The sequence below is a fragment of the Poeciliopsis prolifica genome, unplaced genomic scaffold (assembly GCF_027474105.1).
Source record: "Poeciliopsis prolifica strain line A6 unplaced genomic scaffold, Auburn_PproV2 SCAFFOLD003, whole genome shotgun sequence".
In the NCBI taxonomy this organism is placed as follows: Eukaryota; Metazoa; Chordata; class Actinopteri; order Cyprinodontiformes; family Poeciliidae; genus Poeciliopsis; species Poeciliopsis prolifica.
The window spans coordinates 1,301,455-1,317,398 of NW_026562378.1; the positions used below are offsets into that span (position 1 = coordinate 1,301,455).

The following is a 15,944-nucleotide window of genomic DNA, read 5'->3' on the forward strand; positions in this document are numbered from 1 at the left end:
TTTGGCAACAAAAGGAAAGCGAACGAAAGGAAGCTGACCACAGGCCCACACACACACACACACACACACACACACACACACACACAATGAGGCATAACACACAGGAGAATCCTTTTAAAATCAATTTAGTCTTTAATTGAAATATTTCCTGACAGTCATTTAAATAATTCTTTTCACTCCTACAGGCTATGAACGATCACTGTACAGTAAACTTTTCACAAGATTTATTACAGTATTTACATCCTCCGTTAGCCACACATTTACAAATTCCCGTCTGCAAGCCAAACTGGCTCCTTCCACACACAGCCCCACGCGTCTGCTCAATGCTTTACAAAAAGGAAATTAAAATAAAAAATAAACTCAGCAGTGTCTTTTAAAATACATTAGTACATTCACTCGGAAATAATGCAACCTTAAATAAATTGCAGTTTAAAGCTAGACTGCCACTGATGTAATTAAAGAACACGATGAAAAGGTGGGAAATTTAACACCAGCTTAACTCCATAAATAAACTGCTTTCACAGGTTTGTGGGAAATTAATGTGCAGGAATGTTTTAATGCTAATTCTGCTCTGCAACCAGTTCATCTGGAAAAACTGATGACAAAAGAGAAACCTCAGTGGTCCAAACACAGAGCCTCGGCTCTGGGCAGAATCCGTCTGCAGCGTTTCCTCTGACCTCACCTGCCTGTTAGCAGGTGAGGTCGGCTCGAGGTCAGAGGTCAATTCGGAGCGTTTCTACAGTGCAAATGCGCCTTCCCCGCAGGCCGAGCTGTGTTTGTGCATGGAAGTGCTTGCTTCACTAATTCAGTCTGAAAATGTACGCGAGCTGCTCTGTGGCCTGGTGATCACAGCAGCTTCTAAGGAGGATTCGCCGTCAGAGGCGACAGGGTTTGGCTTTAGAGACGGACGGCTCCTCCACTTTCTCCCTGCAGCTCATCAGAGCGTCTGCTCAATTATTCAACCCTGCCGCTGCGCGACACCAGCAATGAAGGACAAAGGTCGCGCTCAGCGGCTCCCCCTGTGGGGGCTGTACTGAACTACACACAGACGTCATACAGTCACGTTGGAATGTGAAGAAGTGGCTCAAAATGACAAGACAGAACAGAGAGAAAGGCTGAGCCAGTTTTATGAAGTCAATGTTATTATGATTCTGTTTGTGGTCTGAAATGGAGTCTTCTGGTAGTTTCAAGTAAGAGAAAGTAAATTATGACAAGATGATCCTCATTTAGGCACCTTCTGCGTTTGTTTTTAGATAAACCAGCATGGAGTGTTTTGAGGATGAGTTGTACAGAGACGCATCCAATCCCACAGCCAGACAATTTGACTGAATATCCTTCCATCTTCAGGCTCTGAACACGTCAACCAACAGGAGAGACTTTTTTACACGTTCTTCACAGACTTTTTATTTTGGTTTTTGTATTCATTTTTATAGGGATGCACTGAGGAATTGGCTCAGATTTCCCACGTTTTTGCTTATGGGCATCTGCAAAGGTCTGGACATCAGCCTGTCCCACTTTGCTCTGCATGACCTGGTGACCTGAGTGACTGACCGGCTCACCGGGTCACGGCTGGACATGGACGGTTGTACCTGAAGCTGGACTTTGATGGTAGCAATAACCACAGTTGGCAACCTTTGATGCTCCAAATAGCAACTCTTCAGGCCAAGAACAATAAATAAATAAATAAATAAAAATTGATGTCTGCCAAAATCAGCTTGAAAGAGAAAGAACAGAAATCGCTGACTGGTCAAAAAGTGCAATCTGTGCCCCGACATGTTTCTATAGACATCGTTAAGATGCATTTCTATAAACAGGTTCTATGAATCATGTCGCTTAATAACACTCAGCCACTGTTGGTAACATCTGGAGAGACATTCAGCCACTTTTCAGAGAAAAGAAAGTGACACAGGACAAAACTGGAATATTGGTGACCAGCCAAAAAACTGCAATCAGTGCACCCTGAAATATTGATAGTTATGATTAACTTGCATTTCTAAAATCAGGTTTAAAGATTCATTTTGTCAGAACTGACAGTGACCTTGAACGACTCAGTGTCCAACGTGTTACAGTAAAATCCAGTATGGCTCCAGATGTAGGAAGCAGGAGGGAGTGAGAGGCTGAAGGAAGCAGAGGGCTGAAACATGAGGAGAGAGAGAGAGCAGACACAGAGGGGCTGGGGGTCAAAGGTCGGGATTTTCCAACATGTCTGGAAAGCTGAAATGGAAAGCCAACAGAGCGAGTCGCTGCAGCCATAAAAGCCAAGAAGCTGAAGAATAACTGAGAATGAAGAGACTAAACGTCCAGCTCCTCTTCCTCACCGAGTGATCCAGACAAACAGATTGACATGTGGGTCGAGCCGAGGCCCGGGAGCTGCTGGCACCAAACCTGAGGAGGAGGAGCAGGAGCAGGAGGAGGAATGATCCGGACAGGGGGAACGCTGCGATGCGAGCCTCAGTCTGGCTCAGAGGTCATCACCTCTGACCCCAACATGAAGAAATCAATCAATGGCATGGAGCTTCAGTCATTCTGCAGTCAAACTGGTGACGGATGCTGAGGTAAGTTTGCAGGAGAGTAATTGGGCTTGATTAAGACGAAAGCTGCCTGGCGCTGTGAGAGGCTCCGCCCACTAGCAGCAGGTTGACAGAACCGACCCGACCCAACTTTGGACCTCCTCTCACTCTGGGATCTGCAGCGCCATCACTGTGGGTTTGATGTGGAAGTACTGGTTGAAACGAAGAACAGCGTACCTGCCAAAGACAACAGGAAGTGACTGACAGCAGCAGAAATAAACAATCCCAGAAATGACTGCAATAAACAATAATATTGTTATTCTGAGATCATTTTTTTACTGGTCTAATCATAAAACATAATGCAGGAGACAAAAAAAACACCCTTAACTTCTAAAGAATATTTATCCATGGAACCAGAAAAAATGTAAATATCCAAAATAAAACATATTTATAATGGATTAGGAAGTCTCTAACAAAGTATATTTTAAAAAACAACATTCTCTGAGAGAAAACAGGAAAAAGTGTCAGGTAGTGCAAACATTCTATATGTCTTATCAAATGATCACACTTATTTGAATTTATCATGCGAAATATCTCACATACAAGAACAAGAGCAGGAACAGGAACAGGAACAGAAACAGGAACAGAAACAGGAACAGAAACAGGAACAGGAACAGGAACAGGAACAGAAACAGGAACAAGAGCAGGAACAGGAACAAGAACAGGAACAGGAACAAGAACAGGAACAGGAACAGGAACAGGAACAGAGCAGGAACAGGAACAGGAACAGGAACAGGAACAAGAACAAGAACAGGAACAGGAACAAGAACAAGAACAGGAACAGGAACAGGAACAAGAACAGGAACAGGAACAGGAACAGGAACAGGAACAAGAACAGGAACAGGAACAAGAACAAGAACAGGAACAGGAACAAGAACAAGAACAGGAACAGGAACAGGAACAAGAACAGGAACAGGAACAGGAACAGGAACAGGAACAAGAACAGGAACAGGAACAGGAACAGGAACAGGAACCTACCCGAGGAAGTCAAAGTCGATGGTGGAGTATTTGGCTTGGATGAGAGCCCAGAATCCCCAGAAGAAGTGGGAAGCCTTCAGGGAGAAACGTGAGACATCAGCAGCGGTTCCACAGCCGGGCTGTGTTGATCTGAACATGAACTAGGCCGTTCCTCCTCACCAGAGCAAACTTGTTGACCTGAACATAGAGCGTCTCCAGCTCCCGCTGGCTGACCTGGTCGGTGTTCTTAGTGAACAGCTTGTAGGCCTGCAGGTACTGCTTCAGCCAGTCCATCTGCATCTGAGGACTCGGGTAGAGACCGTAGTCCAGCTCAGCCATGCCTGATCACCACAGGAAGAGGATGTACCAGAGATATGACCCAAATAAAATCACCTCCTGCTTTCAAACCGTGAAGTTGATCACCAACCTGCAAATTCGTTGAAGTGGTTGCCGATGTCGAAGGCCTGGTAGTTGTAACTGGAGTATTCGTAGTCTATGAAGCGAACGTGACCTGAAACACAAGCAGTCATTACTTTATGGTCTTCAGTTTTGTGCTGCGCTGTTGTTTCAAGACATCATCCCTCAGAAGCTTTTAGAACCTGCAGAGAGGTCACCCTCAACACAAAGTACTGCTCTATGCTGACCATATCAGTTTTTAATTGTAACTCAGCTGTTTTCCAGTAGAGCTAGCCCAGATGTTCACTTTCTGTGCAATTTCCCTCAAAAAAAGTTCCATCTTCCATCTCAGGCTGGGCTTTCTCCATTCGACTCAGATTGTCAGGCCAGCGGAGGCCACCTACCCTCCTTGCTGTTGTGGATGATGTTCTTGCAGAGCAGGTCGTTGTGGCAGAGCACCACAGGGGAGCCCAGCGTGGACAGATGTTCCTTCATCCACACCATCTCCTGCTCCAGCACCGCCTTGCTCGGAACCTCCTGCTGGATTCTAGGCAGGGAGAGAGAGGAAGTAGGGAAAAGATCACTTCTTTTTTCCACCCCCTCAGTGCTGTTAGGTTGCTGTGACGACAACCACGAGTGTCAGAAAACCCAACGCCAAGGTAAACAGGAAGTGGCAGTTACGCTTGCTGTTATTAACCAAAATAAAGTGCGACTTCTTGTTTTGAAATCCATGAGCTGGAAACAACAACAGAGCAAAGCTCAGAGCGCCAGGCGGTGAGCTGGCGGTGGTGGGGGGAGAACTGCTGCTACTCCTTCAGACTAGCCAAACAGCTGGTAGAATTGTGCATCAGCTTATAGAAGCTTCTTTGTGAAACACTTGTAAAAATGCTGTTAAAGTGTCAGAGGAGCCATGTTGGTCCTGAAGGTGGAGCTTCACAAAGAGTAAGAGGATTTTAAAGAGACGGAGGACTAATTTCAAGCACTTAAATTACAAAGTCAAATTTCTATTAAGTCATATTTTTTATATATATATATATATATATATATATATATATATATATATATATATATATATATATATATATATATATATATATATATATATATAGTGATCTGGCTCCAGAACACCTCTTCAACCGAGCTGCAGGTTTAAGCCTCTGTGAGAGCCTCAGCTGACCAGGTCCAGGATGCTGAGCAGAGACCCCTACACTGAGTCTAATGGGCTTATGGAGTCTAATCCCGGCCGGGTCAGTCTGACGGGACGAGGTGAGGCTGGATTTCACACCCTCTGCTTCTCCTCACTGACTGGATTTCAGTTCATCCCACATTTTAAGGTGGATCTACAGTAATCTGACCACAGGATAGTGAGGAAAGCATCTGTGGGAAACTCAGTGGGAAGAAAGGAGGAAGTAAAGTGAGCTGCTCTGTGCATGGAGCTCAGCAAACATCTGTCTCCGTGAGACTGATGCAGTCAGCGGTTACATAAGACACAGCCTGGTTTTATACCTCTGTGTGCCACATGTGTTCAGCTAACTGGTGGAGAATACAGGCTGAGGTGATGACGCCCCTCGGACTCTCCTGAAATCTACCTGTGTGTAATCAGGCTGCGCTCACACAGCAGCCAGATTAACCAGAAAAGATTTTTTGTCTATACACAACTTTTTCAAGACAGTCTGAACTGTAAGGGTGAGTAAGCAGGTCAGTTATGCTGAAATTTATAATCATGAAATGATGACATTGAAGAACGTCCCATTACAAACCCAGCACTCCTGATCCGACTACTGTTGAAAGGAACAAGAAAAATAATTCCCACAACAAATAGTTTAGAGGGGGAGAAGCTGAGAACCATGCATCAGTTTCCTGTCCATTCATGGTCAAGCAGGACTCTGTCAGTGTGTTTCAGCAGAACACACCAAACGTTGCAGTCGTAATGTGAAAGTGTGGAAAAGTTCAACCAAGGTTGAATACTTTTAAAAGGCTCAGAATCAATAGAGTCTAATCTGTGAGTCAGCTGCTGATGACTGCTTTCCAACATGGATGAATGGATGACTTATAATCACACATTTAGATAAGCTATCAGTGAACTTATGTAAATGTTATTCAACCTGTTCGAGTAGAAACTGAACTGAAATTCAGGATGAATGATGAGGTGATGCAATGTTGTGACATGGACCTCAAAAAGCTGCTTTTTTCCCTCCAGTCTGAGTTCATGATCATATTAACTGGCATGTTAAATATTCACTAAGTAACTCTGGGATAACTGACTTCAACTTTCACTGCCAAAATTCCCGATATAAAAGTTTGTGTTTGGCTAAAACCATAGAAGAAATGAAGAAGGGAAGAGCTAGAGATGCTATTGTGTTTTTGGGTTCGATATTTTAGATATATTTACACTTCATTTTAACATCTCTGGCAGAAACTATAAGCGGCTGTGCTGGAACCTCAACCTACTAACAGATAATTCTCCTCTATGGACCAAATATTCTGGTCAATTTAAAATTCCACAAGGATTTCTGTCTTTTTGTTTGCAAAAAACATTTAGAATCAGGAGTTTATGTTGGGTTTGCAAGAATTACACAGATAAGAAAATAAAGGGGACTTACTGTGCAAAATAATTTAATGTTTTTGTTAATACGGCTACATCAAAGCCCAGTATTGTATTTGCTAGGCCATTATTTAAAGATGCAAACCAGACAACCTGCCTCTTTCTCTCCCCGGTGACAAGAGCGTAGCAGGAAACTGCAGCTGCTCCCACTTATTTTCCAGGCAAACCAGGCAGCTCTTCAGGCAGCATTTGCATGGTCATCAGAGTGAAAGTTCAACAACGTGGAAAGAGAGAGCTTACCTGATGTTTGAGGCCTGATCGGTGAACTCTGTGGCCACCAGGGAGAAGTACTGCCTCATCTTGATCCACAGGTTGGGCTTGGGGATGCAGCCGTTGTGAGCATGGATGGCGTGGATCCGAGCCATCTCCCTGGATATCAGCCTGAGAGCAGAGCAGAACCAATGAGTTGGCTCAAAATGAGTTCAGACCCAGAAAACCACTGGTCGATGATGCGGTCCTAACCGGATCAGGGTGGGGTCCCGGACGTCCTGCGGCCCCAGAGCGTCCCCCTGCATGAACTCGTAGCAGATTCCGTTCTGGAAGGTGCAGTAGAGGCGCGGGGCGCAGCCGTTAGCGTGCAGCACCTGGATCAGAGAACGGTTTAGACAGGAGAACCAAAACCCACGGGCCTGCAGGTCAACCCATCAACATGCTACCTGGAAGCTCTTGAGCTCGTTGTCTCTGTCCACGATCAGCTCCGTCTTGTTGCCGTACACTCGGACGAGGACCACGTCGTCGGGGCTGTCGTCCACGTAGCAACCAACCAGCTTGTTGGTGGTCCCATCGGTGAAGGACTTGAAGACAGAGACAGGAAGTTAGCATTCCCGCTATGAAGCATGTTTCCTGAAACATTCCCATCTCCAACCTGCTACACCTCATGAAAACCGACATGAGCCAGTTTCTCCCAGTACTAAAGGTGCACCAACTTCACTGTTTATTCCGGTTGTTGGAATTCTGGTCTTGGTCGTTATCAATATTTTTTCACCTGTATGTATGAACCGATCACCACTCAAGCAAAATTACGAAAGTTGAGGTCCATTCATCAATTTTAGTGATCGACTGATTTTTCAATTTTTGAAGATGTTTCTAAGTTTGACAGTCTTCTATTTATTTGGACTTTCAGGTCAAATCCCTGAACAGATTGTTGAAATAAAAGACAGTTCTTCTGTTATTTGTCATTTCTTTTAAGAAACAATGTGAGAAAAAAAGAAGAAAAATAAAATTCGGTCTAGGTTTTACTTTTCAGCCATATTGCCCACCTCCAATAGAGATGTTGGCATGTCTGAATCTAATTTGACTGACACAATGTCAAAACTCAATTATGTCAATTGACAACCTCATTTTGAGAAAGGTAAAAGGTGGAACTGGAACTTGGAAGCGTATAATTTCTAAACACAAAGCCGAGAAACTGAGCTGCAGAGTCTGGAAGGAAAGGGGAAAACATCTTGAACCAGAGTCACACAGAATATGGAGGCTGAGGAACCAAACATCTTCAGCTCTTTTTCTGAAAAGAGACAAAAAGAACTAAAGCTGGTTATTTCTGCCACGGTGAACCAGAGCAAGCAGGTGAAACCTGGAAAAGTTCTCTACAAAGGAGCTCAGACTGATGCCAGAACTTTGGCTCTTTGGAGGTTTGGTGTTTTTGCAAAAGACGAAGACCAGGATGAGTTAGAGCAACCGGACCCTCGATCAGCAGAAGCCTTGGTCAGAGGGAAGGTCAGCCTCTACGAAATGATGAAATCACCGTAACATCTCACACATGGGCAGCCATTACCATGGAAACGTCTGAGCGAGCGCGTTCTGTTCACCAAACAGAAACACCTGTGTAAATACGACGAGCTGCAGCAGAATGCAGCCGAGGAGCAGCAGCTCTGCACACGTTCTCCTTTATTTCCCAATGAAGTGAGAGATGTTTGGCTCATACACAAAGGAGGAGCAGCATGGTGTGTCAATAATGGATTTAGAATCACACCACCGCCTTCTGGATCATACCCACAACAAACTGTCAACCGTCCACCACACTCCAGCACCCCAGGGTTTCCTCTGGCAAGGGAAAATAAAAGCCGCCACACCTTCAGAATGACGTTTTGGGTTTATTTTCTGCCCGTCTGCCTGCTAAGCTGGCGACTGTGTGCTGTGCTGCTTTCAGGAGAGAGGAAGAACCAGAGACCAAAGTCCAAAATAGAGGGAATCCAGAGTTTTTGATCAAGGTAGGAGTTTAAACCCCACCGCGATAGCTCTGGTGGCGCAGCTCCACGTGAACTGCAGGAATAACTTGTAGTTATCCTTCAGACTAGCCAGAAGCAATTAGCAAAAACTTGGTGGAAGTGCAGATATGTTGAGCTCATTAGAGGAGTTGCTTCTCAGGGAAACGCTGGTTGTTAAAACGTGTTAACAGAGCAGCCATGTTGTGATGACTTCCTGAAGGTGGAGCTTTAGAAAGAGCTAGAGACAGAGACCTAATGTCTGATTGACAATACCAACATACAGACCGCCTGCATCCGTCTCTGCCCAGACGCTCACTCACACATATCTGACATTCCAAACGCGTCTCGCCACAAAGACGGGCGCACAGGCATCTCCGTTAACATTCACCAGCACACACACACACACACACACACACACACACACACACACACACACACACACACACACACACACACACACACACACACACACACACACACACACACACACACACACACACACAGGTCCTAGTACAGCTCTGATCCCATCCACCCAGCACACAGTGCAACGTCTAACACCAGGCTGATAAGCAAGGAAGAGAAGGCAATGCATGCAACACGGTGTTTACATCCTCAGCAGCAGGTGTGTGTCTGGTCGGTGTGTGTCTGGTCGGTGTGTGTCTGGTCGGTGTGTGTCTGGTCGGTGTGTGTCTGGTCGGTGTGTGTCTGGTCGGTGTGTGTCTGGTCGGTGTGTGTCTGGTCGGTGTGTGTCTGGTCGGTGTGTGTCTGGTCGGTGTGTGTCTGGTCGGTGTGTGTCTGGTCGGTGTGTGTGGTACCAGATTCAGGCAGGGATCAGCTACTATGATGCAAACATGATGAAGTATTTTTTAATATGAATTTGTCTTCCAACCAGAACTCAACCAGGATTTTCTGGTTATATCATCTAAATGCAATAGAAGTAAATCATCTTAAAGTACAAAAAGAATTTGGTCACAAATTTTATACAAATTGGAACTCAAACTTCTCACAGTAAGAAGTCAGGTATGCCTGGTTTGAATATGTTCTTTATTAGCCAGCAGATCTCAGGTTAGATTTTGCAGCTGAACCACCTGAAATGTCTTCACAACCAAATATCCAGCGGCGCAGAAGAAGGAAGATGCTCCAACTTCACATCAGACAAAAAATGAGCTGTTCAAAAAAAGAAAAACGAACAAAAAATGGCATCAGCCTGAAAAAACACACCAACCTGTGATCCTGATTTTAAAACAGATGGAAACTTCATAGTGCAAGACGTTGAGTTACCAAAATGACGAGAACCCCCCCCAGAAAGTTCTGACTATTTATTTCCTTTTTTTAAAACCTCACCGTGGTTGGAATATCACCATATTTGGTGTAAAACATGCTTTGACTTGGAGGAAGGTGAGTTTCCCCTGTCCCACTGCCAGACTCCAGTCTCCATCTGATCTCACCTCAACAGGTGTTTGTGTTGACTAGTCGTGCTGACAGATCACAATTATCGCCGTCTGATGCAGACTTTTTTTTTTTTTTTAAAAAATCAAGATTACAAATCAAGAGAAACTCAGCAAAAATTTTTATCAAGTTTGTGCATCCTCAGCTTGCAAATCCCACCTTTGGGAAGGACACAAACATTTAAGACATAGGGTCAAAGATCAATAGCTTTGACAGGAGCCTCAAATCACACAATACTTCTACGTTATCTAACATTTTCACTGAACTATGTCGTAACTGTGGCCTTGAGTTGCTTGAGTTGATGCTTCAGTTGGTCTTCCTCTGAACAAATAATGGAGCCTTTAACAGTAAACATTTTAACAAAGGGTGGCGAGAAATCCAAACGGGAAGGCACAGCAACATTTTACTTTAGAGAGTGAAGCAGTCGGGCCTGTTGCCGGTCAGAGATCCCTGACTGACACTAACAGGTCTCCATATATGATTGTTTTAATGTCATGGCAGTAGTTGTTGATTGACTGATCTTTGATAACTTTTAACATCACTTTTAACATCACTGTGCTTCACCTACCATTATGTTAGGTATATGAGTAGCCTCAAAGATATTAGAATGGGTGAAACTGTCTGTTTGCCAGGCTTCCAGAGACAAGCTGAATACAAATGCAAGCCACACCTTTCAGATTCTTCTTTGTCCAACTGTCTTTAAATTTTACAATTGTTAAATTGATTTCCATATGCTGTGGATTTTGTTTTTTGTTTCTTTTTTTAGGCTGTAGTGGTGGTTATTGTTCAATTAAAAGACATGAAATAGAGAGAAAAGTGAATGGGAAGACATGCGGCAAATGGTCCCAAGACCGGGAATCGAACCCAGAACCGAACCCAGACCCGAACCCAGAACCAAACCCAGACCCGAACCCAGAACCAAACCCAGACCCGAACCCAGAACCAAACCCAGAACCAAACCCAGAACCGAACCCAGAACCAAACCCAGAACCGAACCCAGAACCAAACCCAGAACCAAACCCAGAACCACCGCGTTGAGGAATACAGCCAGGTGCACGCGCACCAACTAATAACAGAGCTGCCTAATCACTGAGTTCATTCATTATAGCATTCTGACATATCTTTTTGCTAACATGACTATCCGAACATATTAGACATACAATCCACTATCATTAATAAATTAGTACAGCGTCTCGCCAGCAGTCAGCGCACTGTAAAAGAAATGCAAGCCGCCCAGGAGGTCGTGTTTCCCCGGCCCTGCCCCTGCCTCAGCCCGGCGATGCCACGGAGCTGTCAATCTTAGCCTAGCCTAGCACAGGCTAGCATGGCGGCTAATGTTACCTTGGTTCTGACGCTGTCAGGCTCCCACGCCGGTCTCAACTCTTTAATGAGCTTCATGGCCCCTTCTTTCACGCTGTGCTCGTCTACGAACACGGGAATTTTTCTGATAACCGGCGAACCGACAGGCACATGTATCTGCGTTTCCATCCTGCGGCAGCTTCTCTGAAACCGTAAACTCCCGAGTTCTTCACAGATGTCTGTCCAAAGCGAAGCATGCAAGAGCTGCGTGATTGTGACGAACCGGGGATGTGTTTTCAGACTTTGTTTGGCAAAATGATCCCGGTTCAAGCTGGAGCTTTGAGGTCGGACTGAAGGGACGGGGACCGTGTGGACAGACCGGTGGGCTGCGGATGCTCGTCGTCGCCGGTTTCCTAAAGAGCAATGAGCCAACAGCACCATTTCCTCCTGCGAGGCTCCGCCCACCGGAATCATCCGATTGTGCCACACGCACGATACTCAGACACGCCCATTATTCCCGAGTGCTACCGAGTTTAGCCGAACAAGATTCACCTCTAAACTTTAGTGGAGATCTGTTTTACTATCTAGTCCTGAAGAATTCGTTTATATTTAGACATAATAATAATAACCACTATACACCAGAACCTGCAAAGTAACCATAGAGACAATATTTCCCAAAGTTCTCCGATGTGTGGTTCTAATTGTAAAGGAGCATTTCCCAAAGGTTCCCTGAATGTTAGATGCAACTTTCGCATAAATTTTGGACATAACCAAAATTAAATAGATTTTTTGAATATTATATTGCTTCACAAATTATAAAATAGATCATGCAATCAATATTAGCAGTATCAACTAAATGTGTTTCAGTTAACTGGATTCTCCAACATCCCATGGTGAGGCAGGCTCTGGAAAAATTAATAGTTTACTCTTTAATATTTTAATACAACAATATGGGGATTTACTTCTGCGATACTAAAGCAGAAAAGTTGCTGAATCTGAGTTGCTCAGTTGTTGGTTTTGTCTCAGTTGTTGGTTTTGTCTCTGTTTTGAGCTCTCTTCCTTCATCTCATGTATTCATGTGGCTTTTATGTTAAATCCCTGCATGTGTTCCCCATCCTCACATCTGCACATGTGCAGGTGGAGGTGAAAAAATATCTCTGGATAATTTCAAAGATCTGTGGGCAACTTCATGCACTTGATTTGGGCTTTGACATAAATTGTTACTGTGGGCCTCTAGGCAGAGGAGAGGCTCTTGAAACCACATCCAGACAGCTGGGTTTACCACAGTGGAGTTGTTGAAACACATGAACTGAAACATGACCAGTGGAGATGAGGCTTAGTGTTCATATACTGTGTGGAATTTACCTTTGCTCTATTTTAACTACATTTCACGTATTGTGTGCAGAATTTAGTGGGAACAAGTTCCATTTTGGAGAAAGGCTGTAACAAATCAGCATTTGGAAATATTATTTTATCACTTTATTAGTTACAAAATAACAAAATGCTGTGAAGTCTTTCCAGATGTAAGTCCAATCAAATCATTAATCACTGTGGAGAAAATGAAGACGGCCCAGGCAGGGGAACAAAGGGAGTTGCAAATATTAACACTGTATTTAGTGACGTGTCACCGCTGGAGAAATTGAATCATATTGATGGTAGTTTGATGAAGATTCAATATCTGTCAAAAGGGAATAAGGACTAATATAAAATATTTAAAAATGTACTGCTTTTGTTTTAATAATATGAGGCAACACTGGTGCTGAATGTAAAAACAAACGGACAAGAGTATTTTTGAATTAGAGTAAAACTAACAGCGCTTCAAAGCAGAAACTTCATTCTTGCAGTACCATCACTTCACCAGACGATGGCAGCACAGTAGCAAAAGCGTGGCAGAAATTTGAAGGGCGCTGACACGTCAACCTAATCGCCATATTGTGAGGGTCAATTTATGGGGAAAGAAAGAAAGAAAGAAAGAAAGAAAGGAAGAAAGAAAGAAAGAAAGAAAGAAAGAAAGAAAGAAAGAAAGAAAGAAAGAAAGAAAGAAAGAAAGAAAAAGAAAGAAAGAAAGAAAGAAAGAAAGAAAGAAAGAAAGAAAGAAAGAAAGAAAGAAAGAAAGAAAGAAAGAAAGAAAGAAAGAAAGAAAAAGGAAGAAGGAAAGACAGAATACAGGGGAGGACAGCTCTACTCCAGTTTCCCCTTGGATAACAGTTCCTTTCCATTTTTCTAAAGCTGAGTTGTATGTAAAGCTTCTTTCAGGAGTCCTGTTCTTTTGGCTGTGATCCATGTTCCAACAGCCTGACCTTTGCACAGGTATAAGATCAATGGATAGAAGGTCAGTTTTTCATGTACCATCCAAAATTCAGAAAAACAGGTACAATTTATGGGTAAACCTCTAAAAATTTGTATTTTTTTTCCCACATACACAACAAGCTAAGTAAAGACAGTGTAAACCCTAATTGTACCTTTACAGTGTTTATTAAAAGTTGACAATTTTCTAATATTTGTCAGCACTTTCACAGCCAATCTGAACAACATGTCCAAGTAGTAGATTTTTGCAAGTAATAATAGATTATGAGATTGTGAGTCATTGCGAGTGAAAATTATAATACATAGTATGTCTCAAATCAGACATGGTATTATATTGAGTCATAGCTAGTGGGTTTTATCTGTGACTTCATTATGCTGTGGGCAAATACGTGTTTCAGCAGCATGAAGTCATGTTGTGTAAAATGCCTTGAGGCTTGATTTTACACGCCGGTCTCAGTGTGTGTGTAGACAAACGATCCTGGAGCTTATAGCCTGCAGCCTCCCTGCATGTTGTCGAGTTTGGGAGGGACCCTCGTAAAACGCAGGGCAAACAAAGCAATTGTGTTCAATTGTCTAAAATTCAGCAACGGTTAAGCAAAACACAACCTGCTACACTGTGAAAAGATCATCTGGACAATACATGTAAACATTCACATTATTAACATTATCTGCTTCATTTTAATAAGAAATCCTGCCTAACCTGTTTATGTTGATTCAAAGTGTGATGACAGCTGATTGAAGACAGCTGTTATTCTCTGTGATTGTGTGCAATGACCAGCACAGCATGCTAAGCTTACATGTTTATATGGGTGATATTATGAGTGAAAATTATTAGTAAAAGCTAATAACTACAAGAAGATATGTGGTCGAAAAGATTTCTCTTTTGGAGCAAGAATTTAAATTGTATTAAGCTTTGTCTGATTAGGAACGTAGCTAACTATGCTGTTAGTCCTGAATATGCGATTGCCAGAGATGTGCAGCTGAGGCTGCCAGAAAAACCCTTTACATTTAGAAAGTTCATTACTATTTCACAAACCATTCATACCTGCTGCACCATCAACCAGTTCACTCTGGGCTTCATTTTAACAACATGGTTGTGCAAATAAGCAGAAGAACAAATATGATCTTAATAATTACTTAGAATGTGACTTGAGTAGAAATTGGCTGGAATGTAGCACATTTATTTAGATGTGTCTTCCCTGTTAAAACTAACAGAATTTATATTAAAAGAGGGAACAAATTGATTGAACCAAATGAAACATATGCAAATTATTGCACATATGAAAACAGTGAATGAACTGATGCTGCAAAAGTTCAACTACTTAGTATAAATGTTTACAACTGACTAATAGCTACTAAAAGTGGAACAGGACAAGGTGTGATGTGCAGTGCAGTCACACCCAGGTAATATCCTCAGATCTATTACCTGTAGCTACATGCCTCGTCTGCAGCGATGCTTTAGCCAGGCTCAATGCAGCCTCTCTGGTATGTTACTGGCAAACTGAGCGTGAACCTGTCTCTCTGTGTTAGTGGTCTGTGTGTAGGCCTCATTCATGACAGCTCAAAGGTAAACCTGGCCTCCTTCCACAAGTCCGGAATGAGGAAATGTTTGCACTGTCACACACAAAATATAAATATTAAAAAAGTGAGCCATAAATCACATACTATTGAAGTCCTGAACGTGTTTCCTCTCAAGCCTCATCCCTCATGTCAAAGCCCATGTTGACACAGTCCTCATCCATCACGGATCCTGCAGTTGGGATAAACTGGGTGGTATTCTGAGCAGGGAAGTCTGTGGCTTTGTCCATCAGATGTTTACATTGGCTTAACAGATTTGAATATGAACGGCGATAAAAGGGGATCGATAGACGTTCAAATCCTTAACTCTGACATGTTGCACTGCAAAAACACAAAATCTTACAGAGTAAGTTTATATAGCTGACAGAGTTAACCTGTTCAAATTGATAGTGGAAGTGATAATGGGCTGGTTTAAAATATCTATAAGGTGGCAAAGCTTGGATCGTGTCCCTTTTGCAGAAATGCTGGTTCAAGTGGAGTATCAGACCGTCCACAGATGGGTTCTGGTTCCTGTGTAAGTTGGATCTTCACAGTGTGTTGATGCTGAAGGACTGAAGACATGGTGTGACAGAACGG

General features: G+C 43.2%; 1 protein-coding gene across 1 annotated transcript; it reads right to left on the bottom strand.

Annotated features, from left to right (window-relative positions):
• Positions 1-109: 109 nt before the first annotated feature.
• On the bottom strand, positions 110-11,972 carry etnk2 (ethanolamine kinase 2). The gene is made up of 9 exons (XM_055023922.1): positions 11,526-11,972; positions 7,185-7,322; positions 6,991-7,112; positions 6,769-6,909; positions 4,328-4,470; positions 3,955-4,038; positions 3,708-3,868; positions 3,549-3,622; positions 110-2,747 (listed from the first exon to the last, which is right to left on the bottom strand). The coding sequence occupies exons 1-9, from the start codon at positions 11,955-11,957 to the stop codon at positions 2,675-2,677; spliced, it is 1,368 nt and encodes a 455-aa protein (XP_054879897.1). The 5' UTR covers positions 11,958-11,972; the 3' UTR covers positions 110-2,674.
• Between the last annotated feature and the right edge of the window lie 3,972 nt (positions 11,973-15,944).